Source organism: Terrapene carolina, unplaced genomic scaffold (genome assembly GCF_002925995.2).
Source record: "Terrapene carolina triunguis isolate 2854851 unplaced genomic scaffold, T_m_triunguis-2.0 Scaffold194, whole genome shotgun sequence".
In the NCBI taxonomy this organism is placed as follows: Eukaryota; Metazoa; Chordata; order Testudines; family Emydidae; genus Terrapene; species Terrapene triunguis.
In genome coordinates this window covers 4664383-4691015 of record NW_020664545.1, presented here as the reverse complement: position 1 = coordinate 4691015, position 26633 = coordinate 4664383, and the positions used below count along the sequence as shown (strand labels likewise).

The 26633-nt window shown below is 56.8% G+C and overlaps 2 protein-coding genes across 2 annotated transcripts in view; one reads left to right on the top strand and one right to left on the bottom strand.

The window, feature by feature from the left end:
* Nucleotides 1-17947, top strand: part of STK11 (serine/threonine kinase 11) — a 74066-nt gene extending 56119 nt beyond the window's left edge. The window contains exons 8-10 of the mRNA XM_024204380.3: nt 1174-1367; nt 13500-13734; nt 17354-17947. Coding sequence (XP_024060148.1) covers nt 1174-1367; nt 13500-13708 — 403 coding nt within the window. The 3' untranslated portion in view covers nt 13709-13734; nt 17354-17947. The remainder of the gene's footprint in view (nt 1-1173; nt 1368-13499; nt 13735-17353) is intronic.
* Nucleotides 17948-22221: 4274 nt separating this feature from the next.
* The window catches only part of CBARP (CACN subunit beta associated regulatory protein), an 11576-nt gene continuing 7164 nt past the window's right edge, over nt 22222-26633 (bottom strand). Inside the window, exons 5-7 of the mRNA XM_026655055.1 lie at nt 25869-26076; nt 25024-25207; nt 22222-23435 (exon numbers count right to left, since the gene is read on the bottom strand). Of these exons, the coding sequence (XP_026510840.1) occupies nt 22307-23435; nt 25024-25207; nt 25869-26076 (1521 nt within the window). The 3' untranslated portion in view covers nt 22222-22306. The remainder of the gene's footprint in view (nt 23436-25023; nt 25208-25868; nt 26077-26633) is intronic.

Here is a 26633-nt window from a genome sequence, read left to right as displayed (position 1 = left end):
ATGCTGAAGACTCCATGAATTGTTATAGGCAAATGGTATTTGGAATGTAGTCGAGAACCCAAGTGCATTGGATTACTCTGTGCTGTAGATTAGGTGTACAGGGACTCCAATGGTACTTCTAGGAAATTTTTTTTTAACTCGGCTGTACAGCCCTGAGAGCTGTACAGGAGTACGTCTATTATAGGGCAGTGAAAAATGGGAAAGGCCACCCATCTGGCTCCTGAGATATTGATGTAATGCAAGACCGTTAGACTCTTGATCTGATTAATAATGGCATTTGGCACTGAGATTCTTCTCTGGGCAGATGGCAAGTTAGAACAGCACTGTGGGTGATGGATTAAATGGTGGTAGAATTCCAACAAGACGGGTGAGGTGGAAGGGTAAAATATTAAGTGACTTTGCCATGATCCCACTGAATATGGCCATGAAGGGGGAGATTGGGGTCAAGATCCATAGCCCTTAAACTCATAGGCTGCAAGTTCCCTTTTCTTCCTGTTATGCTGTTTTATGACTCTCTAAAGCTGGGAGAAAGTGCTTGATTCTCAGCACTAAAGACAAAAATCTCCTGTCTGTCCACAGATCAGGTACAGCTCAGAGAGCAGCAGTGAGTGCTGGCTTCCCTCACACTGCTCACTGCCACCCCTGCTGTTGAGGAGCCCCCTGTATATATGCAGTGGCAGTAATTCATTCTCCATGTTCATTCAGGCCAGGTTGGAATTGGTGAGCGAGAGGTGAAAGGCTCCGTATCCTATTTCTGGTCCCCTGAGCCATCCTATTGTGGGTATTTGTCATGGTCATGTGTATCTAGCGGTGTATAGCCATTGCTGCAATAACGCAAGAGACGGTTTTGTAGATCCATCAGAGGTTCTCCTTAGCTCAATGGCAGGCAGTGGCCTGGATGCCCTCAGGAGTGGCGCGCTCACCTCGTACTTTATTTCCTGCCGCAGAGCAGTGGAGACAAGAGGCCCCAGGATTCACCTTTTTTTGCCACTGGCCTCCCCAGACTATGCCCTATGGTGAAGCCTACGAGGGGAAAAAAACAGTGCAAGATGTTTTCCATTAATTAAAAAAACCCACATAGCTCTGATGTGATTGGTAGGGGGCACCTCAGACTCTTGGGGCTTCCTGTCGAAAGGGAGACCATTGAAACTCTGTGCCTTGGACTCTTTGCAGCTGGTTTCGTAAGAAACATACTCAGGCAGAGGCTCTGGTCCCCATACCTCCTAGCCCAGAGACAAAGGACAGGTGGAGGAGTATGACGGTGGTGCCTTATCTGGAAGATCTCCATGGCTACAATGAGGAAGAGGATGATGACTTGTATGACATTGAAGATGATATCATCTACACTCAGGACTTCACAGTACCAGGTAAGCAAGAGGAAGATGATGGGATGGGGGAGGGGGAGGTAACGTTTCAGGCCAATTTTAAAACCTTCTGGAGAGAAAACGTGGTTTGAATGGCCAAATGCTTTCAGTAGCTGAGAAGCCTGTTGATTATTAAATGATGCACGATCTTTGAGCCAGCCATAGTGATCCGGATGCATTGGTCCTTGATTTCTTAAATAGGATACCCTTTCCAATTTCCTTCATTGCATCCAGTAATAGCCTCTACCCGCTGGATTTTATTGTTCAGCATGCTTCATTCCACAGCCAATTTTACAAGACCATCTCAAAGTTATTCTGAAGCCCGGTATAATGACTCCGTATTCATAGCAGATGGCGTACTTGGGTGGGGGGGAGGGGACGTTGAGAGAGTTATGCTTAACTTTCAGCTTTGTTACGGCTTATTTTCCCCTGCCCCCGTCTCTGAAACTGTCTAGTTACAGAATTGCCTTACAGGAAAAAAATCTCAAATTCTAAAAATCGGTAAAGAGCTTGAGATCTTCAGAGCCAGATAGTCCATTTAACCATGCAGCTCCCGCTGATCAGTGGGAATTGTGTAGCTGAATACCCCAGTTGGCTTTGGAAATGTCAATGACTGGGTGCATATAAATCCTGGAACTTGGCTGGAGAGAGAGAAATGAAGGCTATGTTGAGAGCCGGCAGGCCAAGGCAACGGGAGGGCACAGTACAAAGACTTGGCTTGATCACTTTCATTCTTAACACTAGCAGCGATCAAATTAGTTGCTCAACCTCCTTGCTCCTATATTACCTGCTTAATAGATTACAAACTCTGTACCATAAATGTCTGTCAGTTGCCCCCTTGTCTTCATTCTGCTTCATCCAGGTATGGATGGTCTGATAGTCACTTTGCAAGGAGAGGGTACAGGAGATGACTTCCTCTACGACAAGGTGATCCTAAGTGTCTGAGGATAGGTCATCTCTGCTCTTGGGAAGACTTCCAGCTCCTGGGGTGTAGGATTGCCAGACTGAGCCAAATTCTCATGGACTTCAGTAGGGTCAGAGATGACCTGTGCTTGCTGATAGTGGGGAGACAGAGTGAGGGCAGCTGGCTTCAGCAGTGTTACTGAGCATGCTCAGTACAAGCCAAGCAGCAAACCGGGGGGCACATGACCCCACATGCGCCCCCTCCCACGTTGCCTCTGAGTAGGGTATGAATAAAGGTGAGATCGGTGTCCTCAATGCAGAAGCTAGACCTTAGGACAAATTGTGCCTCGCCTCCCTGATCAGATTGTGGGTCCTTCCTGACTGAGTGTGATCCGGGAACTCATCCCTGGGAGCTCAGAGTGCCGTGAAGGCAACCCGGGCAACTTTTAGCTTTGAGTGGCCTATGCATTTGACGGCGTGGGGTAATAACCCAGCCCTAGGTTGACCTCTCAGGCAGCTACATGCCCAGGATTTTCCTTTGTTTGCTGCTGCCTTGGCAAGTGATCAAAGTGAGCTAAGCCAGCAGTGTCTTAGCTCCTTGTAAAATCCCCCCAGAGGAGTGTCCATGCAAACATCCAGTCAAGTGGACGTGTACTTGGGCAGGGTGGAGTCTGGCTTTCCAAGACTAAGGGAGTTTCATCAGAGTGAAATTTTCCAAGTGCTGGTTCCCCTGTGACAATCGGTCATTCCTAATAACTAGGGTTTCTAATAAGGACTTGTGTACCAGTACCAGCTGGGCAAACCGCAGAGCTCTCAACACCTTGAGAAGTTCTGATTAGTCTGAAGGCTGCATTCTCTCCCATTGTCCTCACACTCCACCAGTACCATTGACCAATGTTTAGGGTCTAGAAAGGTGACCATTCACTAAGCCAGGGCTTCCTTGGGTATCTTCATGGAGGCTCTTTCAGTTCCATGTAAAAACTCGGTAGGCTCCTGAAACTGCCTCCTCTCTAGAGCCTTTCTAACAGCAGGCGTGGTGGGGAGGAGAGAAGAGAATTTGCCAGAATATTTCCTGTACTGTCTGGGACCTGGAACAGGGATTCTGCTAGCGCCTCCTCTGTTCCTTTGAGGGTCCTTATGAGGCTGCAGTCAGTGCTTTCAAACCTGGAAGCCTAAAGCTGGGTCCCTATAGCCATATTTAGATACCTACATGAGGGACCTGATTTTTTGAGACACACCCAGCAGCTCCAACAGGAGCCTCACTTGAGGCAGCCAGGTTTGAAATTCTTGGCCAGTATTTTCTTCCCCCTAACTCCTACCTGTGTCTGATGGGGCCACATGCTCCCGTGGCAGCCCTTGGAGGACTAGAGCAGTGAATGGTGGGAATCGGAGCCCCCACTTTCCCCTCTTCCCACCCAGCTCTTCCTGCTCGACAGAGAAGTTGAATCGTGTGAATTTATTCCCTAAATTAGCGTTTCTTCTCCCTGATGGATCTGTTGTACTTAACACCAGCCGAGCGAAGGGCCCACAGTGCCGAGCTCCTTGTGTCATCACTGCCCAGGGTCCAGTGTAGAGAATAAGCGTCTCTTTCTAACCACGGTCTGTTGCTTTCCTGTGCATTCCCCAGGTTCAGAGGAGGAAGCGGAGGCAGGGCTTAGAGAGGACAGAGCAGAGCAGATGAGGGATCTTGCCGAGCCAGTTGGAGAGGAAGCTGAGCTGCCAGCGGACGGGAACGTTGAAGAGGAATTCGAAGTTTAGCCTAGTTTGCTACAGCTACCGGAGAGAACAGATAGTTGCGTTTATGCTTGAACTATAGTGTTGGCTTGGAATCTCCTAACTTCTCTGCGCCCCAGCAGGATCTTTCCCACCACTAACAGGGCACCGTTACTTTAAAAAAGCCACATATCTGTTCCAGGAGGGAGTCTGCTCCTTTTGTTAAACAAAGATTAGCCATAAGGTTCCAGAGTGCAGGTGACCTGAGAGAGAACCAGCATTGAAGGTCCCAATGGCGCTTGCTGTGACCGATGCATACCCTAACCAGCCTTGCGCCCTCTTAGTTAGTTCTGTCGATAGGTTGCTACAGTGAAACGCTGCAGTTGTCTATTTTGAGTCTTATTTTTAATACAGAAGCTTTTTTTTTTAAAACAAAGTTTATCGGGAGTCGAGTACTGAAAGGTTTGTTTAATCCAGGTATCTGTTGCCACCATGGGAGACCAAGCCCCTCGCTGACTGGCAGCTCCATCTTGTGCTGCTTTGATTGCTTTCTGTACAGCCCCCACGCCGCCTGGGCCCCCTGGCTCACTAATTCTTACTGCCTAACCCTGAAGTATTTCTGGGTTCCCCTCCCTGTTGTCACCCCAGCTGAGATACTGAAGAATTTCTCGTGGATTCTGTGCTGTTACGTTCCTTTACAGTTCAGTGCTGTAAACGGTACAGCTCTGCGTACGTGTGCGGCGGTAGAGAGCGATCACACGTTAACATGTTCACAGGGATGGCCCATGCTCTGGTTCCGGTCACGCACAAGTCTGCAGAACCTCCTTGAGCCAGGCTGGAGTGCCGAGTTCCTTTTATGTACAGAGGCAAGAGAGGTCATGGTCCTGTGGTTCCTTCTGTGGCACACAGCAGGGCATGTAAGGTTGCCTCTGTTCAGTGCAAGTAAAGCCAAGCACTAGGCATAGGCTCTGCTCTGAGCGGTGATAAGCCTCAAGCCCCCATGTCTAGAATATGTCTGAGGAGACGCGGTCTTAAGTGCAGCCCCCCTGCTAATGTGCCCCTTAGTTCTGCCGGTCCTCCTAGGCTTCCTACCTGCTGTTAGATAGGAGTTGCTTCGGGTACAACTGCACTGGCGCTGGAGGTGTAATTTCCAACTCAAGCAGACATACGCGTGCTAGCTATGCTTGAGCTAGTGCACTAAAAATAGAATTGTAGCCTGTGGCATGAGCAGCATGATGGGCTAGCCACCCAGAGGACAAGCCCTCCCAGGTATTTGCACAGGTAGCCCCAGCGTCCGCTTGTGCAGCTGCGGCTGCACTTCTGGTTTTAGCATGCTAGGTCAATCGGATCTAGGGTGCAGACATCAAGCTGGAGGTGTGCTTTCCATCTCTGGTAGACGTGTAGATGTATGCTTAGTGGCTGCCCAGCAGGGACTCAGGTCTGTGGTCCCCGTGCTCAGCACTCTTTACCTTGCATGTGCAGCACCCTGCGCTGGGCAGGGCTGCGCCTCCATCAGCGCTATCCTGACAGCAGCGTTCATCCGCTCATCTCAGCGGATGTTATGCCCTCGGCAGGCAGGTGCTTTGTAACAAGGGAAGATTGTAGCTGGAGCAGCCATCTCTGCTATTATGTGCTTCTGATGCAAACAGCGTTTAAACCCAAATAAGAGCTGTCACTCAGCGAGCTGACACGCAAATTACTGAAAGATGTTTGGAGTTCTCTTGCATGCTTTGTACATCTTCAGAGGGATAGAGCGCTCTGGTTAATAGCAGCTGCACAGAGCAGCACTCACTGCCATTACCTGGGTGTGGTAACACAACAAAAGATGTATTAAGACTTGGGTGTTGATGTTCCTAGAACCTCAGTTACCTAAAGAACAGTTGTACAGGGGTGATCAGATAGCTGGCGCAGGAAAGCGCTGTGTGAGCGACTGCCTGAAACGCCCCATCCCTGACTGCTCAGCTATTGTAGAGTGCCCTTTATTTCAGCAGAGGCATCAGTTCCTTCCTGATTAATATGTTACAGACCCTTCTCAAGTCAAACAAATGAGCTATGGCTTGGCTTATCCTGTGTGTGTGACCTACAAAGGTTGGAAGGCAAAGTACATGCAGACCGCCTCCGTGTGCCTGCCAGAAGCTGGTTTGATCCAAGTTTGGGTACATGACTAAAGAGACCTGCTGCCCACTTTATCCCATGGCTTCTGATCAGTCCCTCCGAGGGATGGTCAGCCCACAGGGCTCCCTAATAGCCATCCCTATTTGAAGGGTCTTAAGGCAATTATAATGGTACCAGTGAACTGGGATACGGTGAAACTGCATGTACAGGGAAGCCGCTTTAAAGGGTTGGATATTTGGTGTACGTTTTTAACAGTGAATAATTAACCATTGGAACAGTTCACCAGGGTCTCCATCACTGAGAATTTTTAAATCAAGATTGGGTGTTTTTTTTTTTTCTAAATGATCTGCCCTAGGACTTATTTGGGGAAGTTCTGTGGCCTTTGTCAGACACAGGAAGTCAGACTAGATGATCACATTGATCCCTTCCGGCCATGGCATCTGTGAACTTGTAACATGCAGATTGCAGTTCCGGTGAGTGAAACCTTCCCTAGGAATGGATGTTTGGGGAGCAGGAGGGAGAGGACAAGCTGTGTGTGTGTGTGTTCGTTCCCGAAATCAAGGGACAGCTTGCAAAGAGAACAGATTATCTTCCCTTCCCAGCCTCGTGAACTCCGCTCTGCTTTGCCAGCCTTCACTTTTTAAGAGTGAAATTCCATTAAAATAGAAAACTTGCAAATGACTCTGATCAATTGAGCTGTGGTTCCATCGGGCAGCAGAGCAAGCGAACAAGTGACTCATAGGCGGGGGTGGGAGCTCTGTTGGGGGAGGAGGGAGGGAGCCTCATTAAACCTTACATTGATCAGAGGAAGAAGGGGCTTTAACAATGTGCTGTATTTTTGAAGGGTTCTTTAAAGATTTATGCTGCTCTGCAGAGAGCCTTAAACATGGTGTCCCTCGCTCAATATCTGTTAAACGTCTCCTCGGAGGAAATTGCTGGAGAGAGCATGTTATGGTGTCTGGCACATCACAAACCATCACTTCCAGAGGTGTCCGCCTTTTTCAACTCCAAGGGCGACATTAAGTGAGGTTAGGGATCCTGCTTGCTGGCTTTGTCTCAAATCTTCAGGTTAAAAGGGATGCGCCCTGCATCCTCCATCCCCCATTGTTAACCCTCTTCAGTCTGAACTGCGATCTGTGGTTCATGCGGAGACAAATGGCCGCTGTATTTATGTTTGTTTGTTTGTTTTCACTCCCTGACATCCGGGAAGGGGCTGGAAAACGAAGCCGTGACTAGAGTCTAAAAATAAGTGTCAAATGTTTGCAAAAGTGTATTTCTATCCTTTGTGTGCACGCGCGCAGCCGGTGCGAAAGTCCTTTGGGAAAGAGGCGTTTTCATTTGCAACCGCTCTTGTGTCCGTGAGCTGGACCGAATGATTGGCAAGCCCCAAAGGTGGCAAGGACAAACACGCACGCTGTCCGTGGCTGTCGTCTCTCTTTTTGTACCGCCGCTTTGCTGACAATGGGAAGGTAGAATAATGCGTGTTCTAACAGCCGCAGCACAGTGGGTCACAGGCTTCCGTGTGGGCGGAAAGATGCCGAACTCCATCAAGTGTTAAATTTTTAGTTTCATTGAGAGCCGCTGACGCTCCATTATTGAGGAAGGAGATCAAATTAGCTTGGGGGGATGTTCGTGTGTCCCCCACCCCCCAAAATCCAGAGACGCTTTCTGGAATCCTCCTTTGGGGGGCAGGGAGCCGTTGCACAAAAGACAGATGAACGAGTCCGATTTTTTTTTCCGGTTGGAAGCGTTAATTGATTTGGCTCGAGTTCAGATGAACAGGGAAGAGGGGGAGCTTTAAATGCTCAGCTGTGCTTTGAGCAGGGTTATTTGAGGTGCTGCAGCCACATCATTGGGGTTTGGCGAGAAGTGAGTTAAAATCCTGAATTCTCTCCGTGGGGAGGTGCGGCTGTGATATACTGTCTGTCAGGGTGGGCCAAGCCTACTGATTTTTTGGGGGTCCCACCATGACACATTTCTAAAAGGGCCTCATTTGCCAGAGGGGGGTGGTGCCCAGCACTTTGTGTTGTGTGTCAGGCTGGGCCTCCCAGAATCACACGCTGCTTTTGGCACAAACCGTGACCTGGGACAGCTGGGTTTCACTGTCTTCCCTGTGTGCTCCTATGCAAGGCGCTTAAACCAATGTTATCCAAAATTGGCCTCTCGGGTTGGGTGCTCACCCTGAACCTCTGGGGGCTTGATTGTCATGGGGTGCTGAGCTGGTAGCTGGAGTCCCAGCGCTGGGCCCCAATGGCTGTCAAGTTGGGCACCCAAAAGTAGTGAATTATCCCTGAAAATGTCAACCTGGGCCTGAAACCGGACTCCCACAGCCAGCCCAGAATCGGAATGCAAAACAAAACCAACTTCCTGGGATGTTCTCCAGCAGGTAAGGCGGGGCGTTGGGACAATGGCCTTGGATGTGAAACTGATGCAGGAAGGACCCCTTCAGACAGGCAGTGGGCAAATGCTTGTCCAGAAATCACCCCGAGGTTAGGAGATCTCCCCCCACAGCACCAATCTTCAGTCTTAAATGGGCTGCTGAAGAGAAGTGGGTCTCAATCTCTTCCAGAGCAGGACACCCGTGCCCCCCAAATCATATGTAGCCAAAATCTAGCCGGGAGCCTCCACCCCATTGAACGATATGAGGAAAAGGGAGAGTGGTTGCAACCTCCTGACTGGCCCTGCTCTAGGGTATTTGTCTTGCTAAAAAATCAAGCTAATGAACTGCAGCAGGAGGAAGAGCAAAAACCATTTTGCTCTGAATGGTGTTACCCACTCTGTGCTCCCTCCGCAGAGAAAACAAAGGGGCTAGTCCATGCTAGTGTGACTGGGGCCCTCCCTGCTTTACGTCCCTTCTAGAGCCATGGGCCGTGGTTTCCACATCACTCTCTCTGGCAGCTGCTATTGTGGCTCTGATAGCAAGGAGCTAAACCTGCTTCTGACAGCCGTAGATTTGTAAGGCCGTGATGCTGTTCTAGTCTGATCTCCGGCGAACGGAGCCCGGGGACCTTCACTCGGTGATTCCTGCCTCAGGCCCATATCCTGGGGTGGAGCTCAAAGCGTCTCTCTTAGAAAGAAACGTCCAATCTTGATTTAAGGCTTCAAGGGATGGCGAATCCGCCACGTTCCCAGGTCAGATGTTCCAGTGGGTAATACCCCTCACTGTTAACACACACCTAATTTCTAGCCTGAATTTGGCCAGCTTGTGCTTCCAGCTCTTGGATCATGGCATGCTTTTGTATGCTATCACATTCCCTCTCCTGGGTCAGAGCCTCTGCGTGGGTTCTGCCATCCCTTGCCGTGTGGGCCGCCCCCCCCCCATGCCGTGCCATGTGAAAGGCAAATGCTGGGGTTGGGGGAAGGCGGGCTGGATGCATTCCCTGCGTGGCAGTGAGAGCGATACAGTGCAATGTGCAGGCCAGTGGCCGTTTCACTAGACTAATCTGCATGCACGTTCAAGGGAAAGAGAAGAATTCACTGGAAGTGTGTGTGTGTGTGTGTGTGTGTGTGTGTGTGTGTAGAAGCAAAGCGTCCCCTCCCCCGCTTCATGGCTTATTGCTACCAATGAATGCTCTGAGATCATAGAATCATAGAAGACTAAGGCAGGAAGAGACCTCAGGAGGTCATCTAGTCCAACCCCCTGCTCAAAGCAGGACCAACCCCAACTAAATCATCCCAGCCAGGGCTTTGTCAAGCCAGACCTTAAAAACCCCTAAGGATGAAGATTTCACCACCTCCCTAGGGAACCCATTCCAGTGCTTCACCACCCTCCTAGTGAAATAGTGTTTCCTAATATCCAACCTAAACCTCCCCCACTGCAACTTGAGACTATTGCTCCTTGTTCTGTCATCTACCACCATTGAGAGCAGCCGAGCTCCATCCTCTTTGGAACCCCCCTTCAGGTAGTTGAAGGCTGCTATCAAATCCCCCCTCATTCTTCTCTTCTGCAGACTAAATAACCCCAGTTCCCTCAGCCTCTCCTCACAAGTCATGTGCCCCAGCCTCCTAATCATTTTCGTTGCCCTCCACTGGACTCTCCAATTTATCTACGTCCTTTCTGTAGTGGGGGGCCCAAAACTGGACGCAATACTCCAGATGTGGCCTCACCAGTGCCGAATAGAGGGGGGAAATCACTTCCCTCGATCTGCTGGCAATGCTCCTACTAATATGCCGTTAGCCTTTTTGGCAACAAGGGCACACTGCTGACTCATATCCAGCTTCTCATCCACTGTAATCCCCAGGTCCTTTCCTGCAGAACTGCTGCTTAGTCAGTCAGTCCCCAGCCTGTAGCAGTGGATGGGATTCTTCCGTCCTAAGTGCAGGACTCTGCACTTGTCCTTGTTGAACCTCATCAGATTTCTTTTAGCCCAATCCTCCAATTGGTTTGGTCACTCTGGACCCTATCCCTACCCTCCAGCATATCTACCTCTCCTCCCCAATTTAGTGTCATCCGTGAACTTGCTGAGGGTGCAATCCATCCCATCATCCAGATCTTAAATGAGGATGTTGAACAAAACCACCCCCAGGACCGACCCTGGGGCACTCTGCTTGATACCAGCTGCCAACTAGACATCGAGCCGTTGTTCACTGCCTGTTGAACCCGATGATCTATCCAGCTTTCTGTCCACCTTATACTCCATTCATCCAACCCATACTTCTTTAACTTGCTGGCAAGAATATCATGGGAGACCGTATCAAAAACTTTGCTAAAGTCAAGATATATCACATCCACCGCTTTCCCCATATCCACAGAGCCAGTTATCTCATCACAGAAGGCAATCGGGTTAGTCAGGCACGACTTGCCCTTGGTGAATCCATGTTGACTGTTCCTGATCACTTTCCTCTCCTCCAAGTGCTTCAAAATGGATTCCTTGAGGACCTGCTCCATGAGTTTTCCAGGGCCTGAGGTGAGGCTGACCGGTCTGTAGTTCCCCGGATTCTCCTTCTTCCCTTTTCTAAGGATGGGCGCTATATTTGCCTTTTTCCAATCGCCACGAGTTTTCAAAGATAATGGCCAACGGCTCTACAATCACATCAGCCAACTCCCTCCGCACCCTCGCCTGCATTAGATCCAGCCCCATGGACTTGTGCATGTCCAGCTTTTCTAAATGACTTTTTGCCACCTGCCATGAGGATTTGAAATGCCTAGCACTGGGGTACATGTTAAAGCCTGTGCAGTAATGGGGGGCAGGCAGGGGAGATCAGAGCGAAGCCAAGGGGGAGGGGGGGATTTGCAGACCTGTTGGGGGGAGAGGCAACCTGCTCAGCAGGCTTATGGGGTAATATGCTGCCCTGTGGGAAATTTGGGGTTGGCACAGGCTGGACACGTGCCCGGGTGTGGCAGAATGCACTGTGCTACCCTTGGGCAACCCTTCTCTCTGGGGCTTGGATTCTTTGGTGGGTGCCCTATGCCTGGCGTCTTAAAATCCCCAGGCTGTCCAGCCTGCCCCAGTGCGGGGACATGCAGCCTCAGACGGAGCTATAGCCAGGTGAGCACAGGGCCACCCCTTCTGGGAGGAGTGTGCGTGCAGTGACCGGGCTTTGTGGTGCAGTGCCCCCTGTTGGAGAGTCGAAGCCATTCCAGATGAACCCCTTGAGATTCTCTCACACCCCCCCCCCCCCCGGAACCGCCGCGCCCCCCCCATGGGTCCCCCCCCCCCCCCCCCACTGGGGCCTCGGCAGAGGTGGGGTGATGGTTGGCGCAAGCATAGTGCTGACGTGACACGGCCTTGGCGGGGAGAGGATCTGCGCATCCTTTTAAAGAAAATTACACATAATCGCCTCCCAGCCTTCGCTTCCACTCAAGCCTCTGAGTCATAACTGAAGGGCCCTGGAGCGTGACGTTCCTGCGAGATGGAAATTACCTTGGATGGGGCTGGTGGCGAGGCAGGGAGTGGGGAGAGACGAGCAATCTGACAACTCCTCTCCTCCCGAGCCCTGCGTCCGACGGGGGTAGCGTGAGCAGCGTGGCAGGCTAAGCCGGCGGGCATTGTACGCGCCTCAGCGCCCTGGGCCCCGCTGAGCTGGGTGGGTGTTTGCCGTTCTCATTTAATGTCACTCCCCCAGTTCCCCGCCAAACACCCGTTACCTGAGCCGGAATGGGGCCAGGCTGTGAAATTGATTCCACTGGAAACGGTTTCTCTGCAGCGCTGAGTCACTCCTCTGAGCTGCTGCTGGGTCGTTCGGCCCTGGGGGAGGTGATCCACGATCGGGGTTCTGTAAGGTAGCTGGGGTGCAGTTCACGGCCGTGCAGAGGGGCCAGCACAAGCCCCGCCCGCCCGCCCGCCCTTGGGTCATAAGTGGCACAGAGGCCTCTGCGTGGGGGAGAATTGCAACCTTACTGAAGTAGCTCCTGCTTCGAGTTCGTGCTGCCTCTCCTGCTGCTTGGCTTACACTGGTTTTCCCCCTGCGACCCTCTCCTGATCTGGGTTGCTCAGCCCCTTTTCCAGATGGGGAGCCAGCAGCTTCCCTCCCCGAGTCCCAGATGTCATGTTAGTGGCGCTCACTTTAGATGAAGGAACCCGCTGCGGGAGCTGTTAGTGCATCAACCCATCTGTCCCCTGCAGCAAGGTAGGGCTGCCTGGTTGTGCCTCGTACGCTTCCGGGATGTGGGGTTCGGCTCCGCTCAGACCCACCAGGGGACACACAGTGAAGGGAGCGTTCTTAGCTCCGAAATGCTGCTTCCAAAGGGAGCCGCTGCAGGATGTGAGGAACGTGTGAAAGCTGGTGAGGGAAGGGCATGGGGGTAACCAGGTTCAGCGGCCACAGGAGATCACCCTGAGCCATCCAGGCTCAATGAGACCAGACTGCCGGGAACCCCTCCAGCTGGTAACAGCCTGAGCCTTGCTGTACATGCGCATTTCTCTCTTAGGCACCTTGGTTTAGCTTGTGCTGACCTGGAGTTACAAACGTTATTCAGGGGAAAGTTTGTCGTGTTCCTGCCCCAAGGGGGCAGTGGGGACCAGGACCGGGCTCAAAGAAATCCCACATGGATCACTTGATGACCTGTTCATTCCCTCTGGGGCATCTGGCATTGGTCACTGTCAGGAGACAGGATGCTGGGCTAGATGGACCTTTGGGCTGACCCAGTCTGGCTGCTCTTAGGAGGGTTAGAGGCACTGGTTGAGCTCCAGGTGTGTGCAAAAAAAACCACCACGATGTGAGTTTTGCAAACATCTGTGTTTTGGGAATCCCTTGCTCTAATGACCCCAGGCTTGGGCCACTACCCCTACCCTATGCCCCTGTGAGGAGCAGCAGATGTCGAGAGAATCCCAGGAAGCGTGTGGATCTTTGCTCTAGTTCAGGATGGGAGTTGCGCTGAGCTGGTGTTCAGCTAAGCACACCACCTCCCCGCCTCTGGCCCCTCTCCCACCTGCCTGACCCTGGTTCCTGCTTCCCTTCCAGGACAGGTGCCTGACGAGGAGGCCGCGCCAAACGGGCAGAACCGCGGCAAAGGGCTGCCCAAGCCGGTGTGCATGAACGGGACAGAGCCGGGACAGCTGAGCACCAAATCGAAAGCGGAGCGGCGGGCGAGCGCCTCGTCCAACCCTTCGCGCAAGGCCTGCTCGGCCAGCAGCAAGATCCGCAAGCTCTCCACCTGCAAGCAGCAGTGAGCCCGACGTGTGCGCGCTCTTCGCAGGTACGCGGCCTGCGCCGCCCATAGGCAATGGGGGGTGACCGGCAAACCCCCCCGCAGCCTCCCCCTCATCCTCGGAGGGGAGGGAGGAGCCGTCTGAGTACGGCCAAGCCTGCTGGGGGTTACGAGCAGTGCAGCTCCTGGGGGGAGAAAGGAGCTGGCTACTTTGCTTCCTCCCCCAATGATGTGGGGGGGCCCCTCCATGCGGGAGTCTCCATCTGCCATGGCCAAGCTCTGAGGGAAGCAGCACCCCGGACAGGGACACCCCAGCCCCGCCACTGCAGCTGTGTCCCGGTGGCCCAGGGCGCTGGGGGCTCTGCCCTTCGCAGGGCTGGTCGCAGCTGTTGGAAGCCAAAGGGAGGGGCAACGTCCATTGCCCTTGGGGTGTGGCGGGCAGGGTTGGTACCACTCCGCTCTCACTGTCGGCACCCGGGTCCCACAGTGATGGAACCGGGCTGAGAACCTGCCTCCATTTGCACCAGCCTCCCTGTCCTGCTCCCTCCTGCTGGCTCCTAGGCTAGGAGCAAAACACCCTCTCAGGTTCCCGTGACCTGAATCCCATCCACGCGCACACCCCCAGCTGCCACCCCCCTTGCTTCCTGAGGAAGTGGCCAGTTCAGCTGCCTGTGGTTAGCAGGCCCAGGGTGAATGGGACTCAACAAGGCAACTGCAGAGCGGCGCTGCCCGAGGTGCACAGGAAACCCTGGGGGACAGTGGAAGGCCCATCGTATTCACCCCTGGAGAACCTCCACTGTCCCCACACCGTGTAGCCCTGGCATATGGGAAGTGCCCTCAGGATGCCAGGAGAACAGGCTGAGTCTGCCTGTTGCCTCCAGGACGTTCCCCTTCCAGGAAGGGGTTAAGTCAGTCCCCCTGTGGCTGGTGTAGCAAGGGGGCCCCGCTGAGTCCTCCTGGCCCAGGGCTCCATCCCCCAGCTGCTCCTCTGCTCAGGCAAGGTGGGTGATGGATCCCCTGCTTTCTGCAGCCCCACCACCTGCTGCAGAAGGGGACAGGGGCAGAATGCCAAAGAGACACGTGGTCCCCAACTCCCCTCGGCTTTCCGTGGGCCTTAAGCACCAAGCTGCCCTCTGGAAACCGTGCCAAATGCACACGCCCCCGGCAGCGTCTGGCTGAGCCGAGAGGGGCTGCAGCTGCTGCCCTGTGGCTGTGGGGAGGGAGTGGGCGTTGCCCTGACCCTCAGCCCTCACCCCCATGGCCTTGCCTCTGTTCCACAGGGCCGCTTCGGCAGAGCTGGTGCGTCAGAAGAAGCCTTGCCCTACGGCTGAGACGCCAGGCCAGAGCCGCTGGCATAAGCACAGAATTTGCCCCATGCCTCCCCCCTGGGCTCAGGTTAAGGTCCCACCATGCTAAACCCCCATCCCCACCCCAGGGCCAGCTCCCATTACCACATGCTCACACCCTAAGCCACAAGTTCCCATGTTGCTGATGCTCCCCTGAAACGGCCGGGGCATGATGCCTCCAGGAAAGCGGCTTTAGTACCGGGGTTTGTATCTCTAATCCCAGGCGGTAGGCGCATGGGCCGGTGGCCGTGCCATCCCACTGCCCATCTCAGCCGGCTGACGCACATGGCTCTTGCTTCCTGGCTGTGGTCCTCGCAGAGCTGCAGAGCCCTGCCTGCCCTCCACCCCCTCCGGCAGCTCCAATACACAAGCGCAGGCAGCGCTGATTCATCCCTGGTCCCCGCTCGCTCTCGTCACACACGCTCCATGGGGCCGGGCTGCTGGTATCTGGCTCCTGACCAGCTTTGGGGGGGTGAAAAAAGCCAGGAATAAAAGCCCGTTCCTCCCCCTGCAGCTGGCAGGCCGACGTACCAGGCCCATGTGGCGACTTTAATGTTTAATTCATGGCTGGGAGTGAGTCACCTGGCGGGGAACTAGCACTGTGGGGGGAGATCTCGGCTGGCTTTCCTCTCCCTCCTACCCAGCGCCCTAGTGCTGGAACCTTTCCCTCCCTCCACCCCCGTGCTGGAGATTGACCCTCCAGCCTGGCTAGCTCCTTGCAGTCAGATCTCAAAGCATAATTCCCCAGGGTTAATCAAAGGGGCTCGGGCAGGTTACAATCACAGTGGCTGCCACTGTCCTTCCCCTTCGGTTAACACCTGGAAACACTTAAAAACGAAACAAACCAACCTCATCTGTTCCTTGCCCTTAATGCAGCTTTTTGAACTCGTTTTCCTGCTGCTCATGTTGGAGAAGGAGACTAGAGCAGTGAGTTGGATCAGTGTGATTGGGGAGTGGCCTAGTGCCCCCTCCGAGATGGGGGCTCCTGGCGTGCCAGGCACTGCCCCTTCCCTGCCTATAATCTCCATAGACAAGGCAGCTAATGAGAGGAAGGAAGGTTGGTTATCCCCATTGTGCAGCTGAGGCCAGAGAGGTGCCTGTGGTCACAGGGAGAGCTGGTGGCAGAATCGAACCGAGGGCTCCTTAACCACGTGGTCAGGCACCTACCCTACCTTGCTCTGGTTCTCCTGCAGGCTGGCGCTGCCGGGGGCAGGTGGAAGAGTGTCTTCTGCTGGTGCTTTGAACAGGGATGTTTCTCAGCACTGGGGGTGTTCGTAGAGTCTTTTTTTAACAAAATCTAATTCTGGGTCATAAATACCCTCCCTCCCCCATCTGATTTAACCCCCTAGCTGTGAGGCAGAAAACCCTGCTAGCCCTGTTTTACAGAACAGGCACAGAGTCAGGGTGCCTGGGTGCTAGTCCCGACTCTGCCACTGGCCTGCTGGGTGACCCTGGGCATGTCACTTCCCCTTTCTGTGCCTCGGTGTCCCCAGGGGGGTTAGTGAGACTGACCACCTCGAAGCACTGGGAGAGCGTGACGGCTGAAAGGTGTGATGGAAGCACAGGATATTTTATAGGGCTGGGGGCAGGGGCTCCTGCCCTGGCTAGGAGGGGGCTGCCCTAGCTGTGGTCTCCTGATCACACACCCCCCTCGTCCCTGGGGCTCACTCTCGGCGCTGCAGGGGCGTCTTAGTGAGAGCTGGCCTCTGGAAGGACTGTCTAGGGGTACCTCTGCACTGCACACCGAATCTGGCTGGGGCTGCAGGGTTAAACCCAGCAGTATAGGCAGTGGGACTCTCAGATCCGGGCCTCTCACCGGCTTTCAGCCCAGACAGCTACACGGCGTGAGCCAGAGACCCAGCGCCACCGTTTTTTCTTTGCTGTGTCCACGTTCCTTTGAAGGCTCAGTGGTGCCTGTATGTTAACAGCTGGGCTTTGCCTATGCCAAGACGTGCTGGACAAAGTGGGGGCTGCAGGGGCTGGTGTAGGATGGGAGGCTGCTGCTGTTGGGAATTTCCACCCAAGACCCTTCCTCCCTCTCTTGCCTGGGTGATGGGAGAGCGTTAGGTTGAGGCCCAGGCCTCGGGGTGGCTGCTGACTTAGCCTGGCACTTTACCCCTGTGTGTGTGTAACCCACACCATGCTCCCCGCTGTAGTCAGCCGGAGCCCCCAGTCACCAGCGGTGCCCCCAGTCACCAGCGGTGCCATTCCCCCTGGGCTTGGAACCAGGCCAGAGCCGCTCTGGGGGAAAATCAGACATGTGCCACCAGCCTGCTGCCCATGTACCATCCACCTCTAACATTGTCTCCTCTCTTCCCCAGAGCCTGTCTTGGAGCCTGGGCCAGCCTACGCCCCAGCTCCGTCTCTCCTGGGAGCGGACTATGCTTGCAATCCAAAAAGAGAAACCCTGGAGGAAAACAGAACCGCCCGCCCCTCCCTCTCCCAAACCCTCTCTCAGCGGCGCCAGGCCCCCGAAGCCGGCAGGAGCCCTCGACTGCCCCCCATCTCTCTCCCCAGCTACGCCCATGCTGGCCCCTCCTCTGCATCAACTCTTTGCCAATCAAGACACCACCTCTGTTTTAATTTGGGATCTGGAGGGTGAGGTGGGTGGGGGAGGGCCTGGGTGGAGGTCTCCCCCCCCACTGGGCTTGGGGGCGACCCCCCCGCCCACCCTCGCTGAGTAGAATTGTGTAAAGCCATGGCTGTGCACTTTATGTTTTAGACTACTGTTCTAGATATACATATATATATATTTTCCTCAGTTTTTTTTGTTTTGTTTATATTTGCGGTATATTTAGAGATTCCTACACATCGTGATGTGTTTAAAATAAACCCGACGAGGAAAAAAACCAGGTAGTGAGACCATCCAAGAACTGCATGCTGCCCAGGGCTTGGGAGGGGGACTGGACTGCGCTCGGCGGCGTCTTTTCTTTTAGTAGTAGTATTTTTTATTTTATTTTATTTTTTTTTATAAGAAAATAAACCAATCTTGCGAGGTGGCTCTCCTGGTCGTCCTGCTGCAGGCAGCTGCTGGCAGCAGACCCAGCTGTCCTGCCTGCATAGGCTGGGGTGGCCACTGCTCGCTGGTCTATCTGCGGGTGGAGGAGCGGGGTCTCCTGAATTCTGTTCCCAGTGCTGGGACGGCTGGGGGCCCGAGGGGCTAGCACAGGGAGAGCTTGGGAGCTCTGGGGTTTCCCGAGGTAGGGAAGGCATTTCTCAATGGCACAACCCACCCACCCCACCCCGCTCCTGCCTTCGGTGGTGCCATTCTGGGCTGGGCTCCTTCCCCCACTGCAGCAGCCGCGCCCAGTTTGCTGCCACCAGAGCTGAGCAAGGGGGCCGAGGGAATAGATGGACGGGATTTGAGTGGCATGGGCAGAGACTCAGGAGGTGGAGCATTGACTTCCCCCTAAGATCTAGCATTGCCCTTGTTTGGTCCCCAAATGCACAGGATGTCTCCGGCACCACCCCGCTCAGGAGCTCTCTGCTTCCTGCCAGGCCAGGGAGAGTCCAGGCCTGAGCCGGAGTAGAGACGAATCTCTCCTCTCTGGCTTCCTCCTTAGTGGAAAAGCCTGTAGCACAAGGCTAAGGCTGGGTCTGTGCTGGGGTGGCTGTGGCAGGGGGGCCCCCCAGCTCAGCCCGAGCTCCTCAAGCAGAACGCACCCCACTGGACACTTGGAGGCAAAGGGAACACCCTGCGGCTGCTCTTGATGCCAAAGCTGCCCTGAGCCAGCTGTAGGGGGCAGGGGCCAGTGGTGCTGCTGAATCCTTGAGGGCCTAGGGCTGTCCCCATATAAGGGATGGGGTAGCAGGGCAGCTGGTCCCTGAAATCAGCCTTTGCCACAGCAGCTGGGCCTGGCCTTCCCTGTACTTGCTCTTCGCAGGAATCCTGCTCGTCTATCCCGCGCCTTGCCCGCTGGGCCTGCCGCTGGGTCTAGCGCAGCGGTTCTCAAACGGGGGGTCACAACCCCGTTTTCAGGGGGTCGCCAGGGCTGGCCTTTAGACCTACTGGGGCTGACGTCCAAGCTCCACCCCCTGGGGCGTCGGCCCCAGGCTTTGGCATTCGTGCACCCCCCTGCCCGGGGCAGCCTTTGGCCCTCTCAGCGGGACTTGGGTGGGCTCAGGCTCCGGTCCCCCCGCCTGGGGTCATGCAGTAATTTTTGTTGTAAGAAGGGGGTTGTGGTGCAATGACCTTTGAGAACCCCTGGTCTAGCGCACTGTAAATAGTCGTCGTTCGCCGCCCCCCCCCCCCCCCCCCAATTCTCTGCAGGTTCTGGCGGCCTGTGTCGTCCTCCATCCTCCTGGAGGAGGAGATCTCTCCATGCATTGGATGAATTTAGGCTTCCGGTGCCTTTGCTGAGTCCTGTCCCCACCCTCCAGCTTCCCTCAGCGGCTGCACGGCTAGTGCTGGGTGGGCCCTGCCCATCTATCTCCTCCTGTGGTGCTCACCAGTTGCCAGCTTCTTGGAGAGGGCAGCCCCTTCCCCAGCCCCGGGGAGCTGGGCCCAACCCCTCCTAGGCCCACAGGGGAGGGCCCAGCGTTCACCGCCAGCCCTGGAAGGAGCTGTCAGCCCCTGAGCCTCGCTGGGCTCCGTTCCAGCAGTCAGAACGGGCTCTGCTAGGAGGGGTCGTCCGTAGAAAGGCAGGTTCAGCCCGTGCAGAGGCCTTGTGCTCCCGGGCCCCCATTGCAGGAGCAGAAGCTGCCTGCAGGAATGGCTTCCAATGCTGGTGTTTTCTGCTCTGGAAGGGGTCGCAGGGGAGAGGGGACGTGCAAGTCCTAGTTTCTGCGGGCTGGAAGGGCCTGGGGTGCTCATCCAGTCTGAACCCGAGCATAGGCCAGGGTCCTGCTTCTGGCCCAGGAATTTGGGGTTGGACTAAAATGGGTCTTTCAGAAGGCGTCCTCCCCTCGGGTTTAGGGCTAGAGTTGCAGTGCCATCATTCACCCCAGGGCACTGGGGCATGCCCAGAGCAGAACAGGCCCCTCCCCCCCCTTAGTAGTGGGGTAAATGACAGCAAGAGCAAATGGACCCTCCAGGCTGGAAAGTTCCAGGGCCCCCAGCCCTGGGGAAGTTGCCCCAGGCAAGACTCACTCTCCTTGCTGTCAAAACCTGGCACTTTAGTCCTAGCTAGAATTCCTCTGCCCTCAGCTCCCTGCCCTGGGAGCCCGTCTGGTGCCCCTCGCGCTGCCCGGGAGGCCACTGGAGCATGGGCCGTGTCATTTACAATAAACTCTGGAAAAACCAATCCCACCCCTGGCCCAACGAGGGGCTGGCCCTGGCCACGTCTGGGGGGCTGAAGGAAGGCGCTTAGGCAATAACAAAGCGCAGCAAACTCTCGACACTTGGTCTTTCTTTATAGGTTTAAAAAGGCTGAGTTGTGGTTTCATGTTAGTGCTTTGGACAGACTCTGCAGAGGAACGACCCGGCCTCTTTGATCGCATGCAAAGGTCGAAGCGCAGCCGGGAACGGGGGTGACGAGAGCACCAAGGTGGGGGGGATACGTGTGGCTGGCATCTCCTCCCCCCCCGCCCCTCCCCCTCCCCTGCGCTGACCGAGTCTTACGGATAATAAAGCTTTTTGCTTCTTATCCTTTGAGACATGAACAAAACTCAATAAAAAGCTGAACCCGCCCCCTGTGGAGCAGCAAATCCATCCAATTCTATAAAAATCAATAAATAATAAATAAAGCCCATTGCTTTGCTCCCTGGGGGAGAACGGGGGGGGGGGGGGGGCTGAAGGAGGAGGAGGGGGGGGGGCGGTCTTTCGGGAAGGGGGTGGTGGGGGGGGGGAGGGGAGTTGGGAGATCTGCCTCCCCCTTTGCCCCAGCCGCCCCCCCCCCCCCCCCCGCCCCGAGACATGCTAGATCCAGGCCCCTCTCCCATTTGGGCCCAGTAATTTAGGGAGGGAGAAAGGGGGAGCCGGTTAGTTTTGGGGGGAATGGGGAGCAAGCATTCCCCCCTCCCCCAGGAAGCAGTGACATCTGGGATAGGCTCTAGTTCCTGCCCTCTCCTGCCCCCCCCATGGCACTGTGTGGGTATCCGGCCCACCCTCAATTTGGCACCTGGAGAACGAGATTTTTCTAGCAGCAGTTGCTGAAGGGCCTGTCCGCTTGGAAGCCTCAGCTTCACTCCCCCTTTCCTCCCCTATGGACCATCACCCCCTGGGCCCCTCTCCAGCGGCTCCATGTGCCCCCTTTCCCGTAGGTCCTAGCACCAGAGCATCCAGCTTAGAGCCCACGAGCCCTGCCCTGGCTCGAGGTTTCCCCCAGGGTGGGAGGAGGGAAGTGACTGGCACAAGGGGGGGCAGCAGCTTTCCCAGCCCTCAAACTCCCCCCCCCCCCCCCCCGCTTTGCTGCCCCCAGCGACTCCTCCCTCCAGGAGCAATTTCGGAGCTGCCCTCCCCCTCCTTCAGTGTGGACAAAATCAAAAGGAGGGGGAGGCCGCCAGCTCCGGGGGGGCTTGGCCCATCTCTCCTCCCCCTCCACTCCCAGCACCGCGGATCCCAGCCCCGGTCCCTTCTTTGCGAGGACGATTCCGGACAGAGACGTTATTGCTTGTAAAAAATCAGAGAGAGAGAGAGGAGGGTGGGGAGCGTGGGGTGTGCAGGGGAGGGGGCCGTGCCCCAGGATTGGGGGGGGGGGGTTGTATGTGCTACACAGCTCTACGGCGTGAGGTAAGAGTTTCGGGGGTTATTAATACAGGTGCCTTAAAAACAGTCGCCTGCTTTGGCAAACATTCCTCCCCTCCGTAACAACCCCTTCCGGCTGCCAGGCCTGCCTGGGGGTAGGGGCTGCTTCACCGGGGATCCCCCCCTGGACCCCACCCATGGGGCAGGTGGGTCTGGGAGGATCTGTGCCCCCTGGAACCCACCCACATTGCAGGTGTGTCTGGGTGGATCTGTGCCCCCCAGGACCCTGGGGTGGGTACATCTGGGTGGATCTGTGCCCCCCTGGACCCCGCCCACGTGGCGGGTACCTCTGTACAGATCTGCGCCCCTCAAAGCCCTTGAATGCAGTGGGTACATCCAAGTGGACCCCCCACTCCAGACTCAAACAGGGCGGGCTGAGCCTGCCCCCTGCCCTGGACCATTCCAAGGTGACGGGAACGTCCGGACAGAGCCCGATCCCCTCGAACGGGGCACGTCTGTCCAGGCAGATCCGCACCCCCCTGCCGCCCTTCGAACGCCCTGAACGTGGTGGCAGTGCCAGCTGTGGAAGGGGTTGAAGCCCTGAAGCCTGACTCAGTGGATGAGTGAGCTCGGTCCGCTCCCCCGCCCCTTAGACGGGGCTGTGGTCGGGAGAGGCCACGGCCACCAGACACTCCGGACTCTCTCTCGATTTTCTCAAGTGCCCGTACAGCCTGTCCTCGAGGCCCCCCATGATCTTGTCCATCAGCTCAGCCCCTAGGGGCTGGGGGCCGCAGCCCGGGCCATGGCCATTGCCAGGGCAGTCTTCGTCGTAGGGATCGGAAGCCAGCTTGGGGTCTCCAGCCAGTTCGGACGGTTCCTCCTCTATCACCTGGATCTTGGCGTCGGCGTCCGCCACGGCGGAGCCGTCCCCGGCCTCGCCCGCCTCCTCGGCGCGGACGATGCGGGGCAGGGTGCCGTGGTAGCGGCTGTCCGGTGGGTAGTTGAGGCTGTCTCCCCGGCGCAGCGGGGTCCGGTGGCGCTCCAGGGCGGGTGGGTAGCGCACGCCGGGGTCGCTGTACTGTTTGGAGCGCTGCCACTGCTTGCGCAGGTGAGTGCGGGAGCGGTGCTTGGCACGCAGGGGCGAGTCGTCGAACTGCGGGTCGTGACGGACGAAGGCGTTGAAGAGGGCGTCCGTCTTCTCGTCGATGCTGTAGTCCCGCCGGGGCAGCGCGTCCCGGGCTGGGAACATCTGCCCATAGGGGGACCAGGCCAGGGGGCTGTGGGGCAGCGGCCCCCCCACCGCCCCCTCTTCCTCCTCCTCTTCCTCAGGCTCGTGCCCCTCGAAGCTCTCGAAGATGGTGCCCTTGCGCCCAGCGCTGGTGAAGCAGATGCGCTTCTCTGAGGCCGTCTGGTCCTTGGGGCGCCCGTCCTCACCCGCCCGGCTCGGCGCCTCGATGGAGGCGTAGCCGCTGTCCATCTGCAGCAGCTTGCGTGTGCCCGGCTCTGCTTCCGCGCTCTCCTGCCTGGGCCGGGCCCACGGCCGCTCGTCCAGGCCCTCGGCTTCCTCCAGGGAAGAGGGGAAGCCGGGGATGCCGCCCCCGGCCGAGCAGACGCTGTCGCCCCCATCGCTGCGCACGGAGTCCCGGTCGTTGCTCTGCTCGGACGAGGCATACAGCTCCAGGGAGGCCCGCAGGCTCCAGATGTCGTGGTAGATGGTCTGCTGCTCCGTGCTGGGCGCCTCGGGGACGCTGCCCCCGCCCGCCTCTGCTGGCTCTAACCTGGGGGCAGAACCCACTAGTGTTATAGCACAGGCAGGGCAGAGGGGCTGCCCTGGGAAGCAGCAGGCAGGCGCTGGACCAGCATTGGGCTGGCACCAGCCTGGCACGTGACAGGGACATTTTCATTTCTTACAATCCAACTGCAAGTCCTTGCAACCAGAAATTCCCACCCCTCTTGGTCCCCACACACCCACTACCAGCCCCCCTCCTCTCTGCCCCATCCCCATCTCCCCCACCCCGCCTTCCCCCCTCAGCATCCCCTCCCTCTCTGACCCTGCTGCCCCGTCCAGGCCTAGGCAGAGGATAAAGGTTGCCCTGGGTATCTCTCCAGCTGACCCTGGGGTTTAGGTGTAGCAGGAGACAGCCCCAATCCCACGCCTGGGGCAGGACTGACTCTCCGCTACGCAGCTCCATGTGCCAACATGTACAGCTGGGCAAAGGGAGTGACCATCTCTGCCCTGTGTGGTCCTGATGGCACTAAGAGCACCAGGGGGCAGTCACCCCGCAGGGAGGGTGGGTGTCCGGCGCCAGCGTCCCTTTCCTTGCCAAGCCCGTTCCCCTGCCCTGCCCCCAGAATGACACCTCCCAGGCAGCTGCTGCCCCAGAGCTGTTGAGGAAGAATTCCAGGTCTCTCTGGGTGGATTGGGGGCCTCACCCCCAGACCTACGGGGGGGGGCCTGTCATGGGGCGACTCTGGCCCTTGAAGAAATAAGAGGCCAGTGCACCAGGTGGGCCATGCAAAGGGAGAGACCCAGAGGCAGGCATGGGCAGATGGGAGGAGCACAGCAAAGGGGGAGGCGTCCAGCAGAGGGGCTGGCCTGCTACAGAATCAGAGCCAGGGGGCTGGCAAGGAGTCATGAGATTGGTCACTCTGAGGGGGATGGGTTGCAGGGAGGGGCGGGGGGCTCTGGAACCAGGGCAGAGAGGAACCGGGCACCGAGCGCTGGGGGACTCCCGGGTGGGGGAACCTGGAAGTGATGGCCCTGGAGAGGGTGTGTGGAAAAGCATAGAATATTAGGGTTGGAAGGGACCTCAGGAGGTATCTAGTCCAGCCCCCTGCTCAAAGCAGGACCAATCCCCAGACAGATTTTTACCCCAGTTCCCTAAATGGCCCCCTCAAGGATTGAACTCACAACCCCGGGTTTAGCAGGCCAATGCTCAAACCACTGAGCTATTCCTCCCCCCCCTTTTTGCAGTACCTTCCTCTGCTTTACTGTGGGAACTGGGAGAGCGGTTTCACAGTGAGCACTCTCCGGACGATTGTACGTGCCTGTCAATAAAATACGCCCAGGGGTGCAACTTTGCATGGGACGTTGAGAGACTGTGTGCTTGGTACGGCTGAAATGAGGGGAAATGGAGGCAGGCGCTCCTGTCATGCCAGAGGATGCCTGAAGTGGGGGGGCAGGAGCGCCCTATGAGAGGGCCCTTCCAAAGGGAAGTGTGAATGGGGACTGAAATCTCTCTCCGCCTATGACCTGGTTTCCTGGGGGTGGACATTGACATCTGGGAATGAGACCATCCATCCCACCCCCTGGGCTAGTGCCCCCTGCCCCAGCCATCCCTATCCCCTCTATCTACTGAAAAATACCTGCCGAGAGAGGGTGGGGGGCTGGAGGGGGATGGCAGGAAGGGCCCAGCCATGGGGCGGAAGGCTATGTCATCTGTCCGGGCAATGTACTGGATGATGCCCGTCTGATGGGCGTCTCTGTCCTCCTGCTCCATGCTCTCGCTCGCCGCCCGCTGCCTCTGGAACTGACGCCGCTTGGGTGAGCCTGAAAGGCAGGCAAAGGCAAGGGGGGGATGTTAGGGGGGAGCACCAGGAGAGGGGAGGGGCTGGGGGGTGGAGGCAGAAGCAGGAGGGACGTAATTACAAGGCAAAATGGGCTCTGGGTCATTTTTGCTGCGTTCGTTGGCCATTTCCAGGGATCACCTCACTGCTCTAATCCTACAGCCCCCACCCCGAGCACCTCCCGTGGCAAATATGGGGTTCGCCCCCTGGGCATGCTGGGTAACGGACCCTGCCCAGGCTAACCACTCTGACCCCTCTGGACAGGGCTGATCTCCTGCGGCTTGTTCACTCGCCTTCAATAATGTGCCAGGGACCCAGCTGGGCTGTGGGATCCACTCCCGACAGCGGAGGTGGCCTTAGACAGAACCACCTGGCAGTGACCGGGAGCCGTTCCCATGGGGTGCCAGGGGATGGGAGCTGGGCAGACCGGCACATGAGGCACAGAAACGAGCACCCCTGACACTGGGACCGCCGGCCCCTGTGGCTGGCAGCCGCCGGGGAGAAGCCAAAGGCTCATCAGGGCCCCTGAGTGGCCACTGAGTTTGGATTCAACTAGGTGGGGGGATGGGTGGCCCCTACCACCGGGGTCCAGGACTGACCCTCACTCCCGCGAGGATTGGGGGGGGGGGGGGGGGGGCACCTACCTCTGGTGTCCAGGCTGGACGCCCGCTGGTTGCTCTCAATCTTCCACTTCTTGATCTTGAAGTAGGGGCTGGCGCCCTCGAGGCTGGCGTGACGCCGCAGGCGGGTGAAGAACTGCAGCACGGTGCCCTGGGCAGGGGGTGGTGGGGGCTCCCCGAGTCCGACGCCGCCCGCTCCGGTGCCTTTTGCACTCCTGGCGGCCCCTTCAAACTGGGAGCGGGGGAAGGGGAGGGACAGAGGGAGGGGGGAGGAGTGACTCCTGGGGGTGGGCACCGCAGAGAGCGATTGGAGGCGACGGGGCGGCAGGGAGCCGTGCACGGCACAGCGGACACGCACAATGCCAGGTCCGCCTGGGCAGCCAGCCGTGAACAATGCCCTCAGAGCTCCCGCCTGCCCCGGCCCGCTCCCGGAGTGCGCTGAGTGCAGGAGTCTCCAACCCCCCACGGGCCTACAAAGGGGAGTGGGAGGCAGAGCCCACTCTGGTCTATTCTCAGCTCCCCTCAGCGCCAGCAAAGGGGTCTTAGCTCACCCTGCTGCAGAGCGAGGGTCCCCCAGTGTGTGTGGGGGGGTCCATACAGGGCCGGCTCCAGGCACCAGCCTGGCAAGCAGGTGCTTGGGGCGGCCGCTGCGGAGAGGGGCGGCACGTCCAGCTATTCGGCAGCAATTCGGCGGACGGTCCCTCACTCCCGCTCGGAGCGAAGGACCTCCCGCCGAATTGCCGCCGCAGATCGCAATCGCGGCTTTTTTTTTTTTTTTTTTTTTTTTTT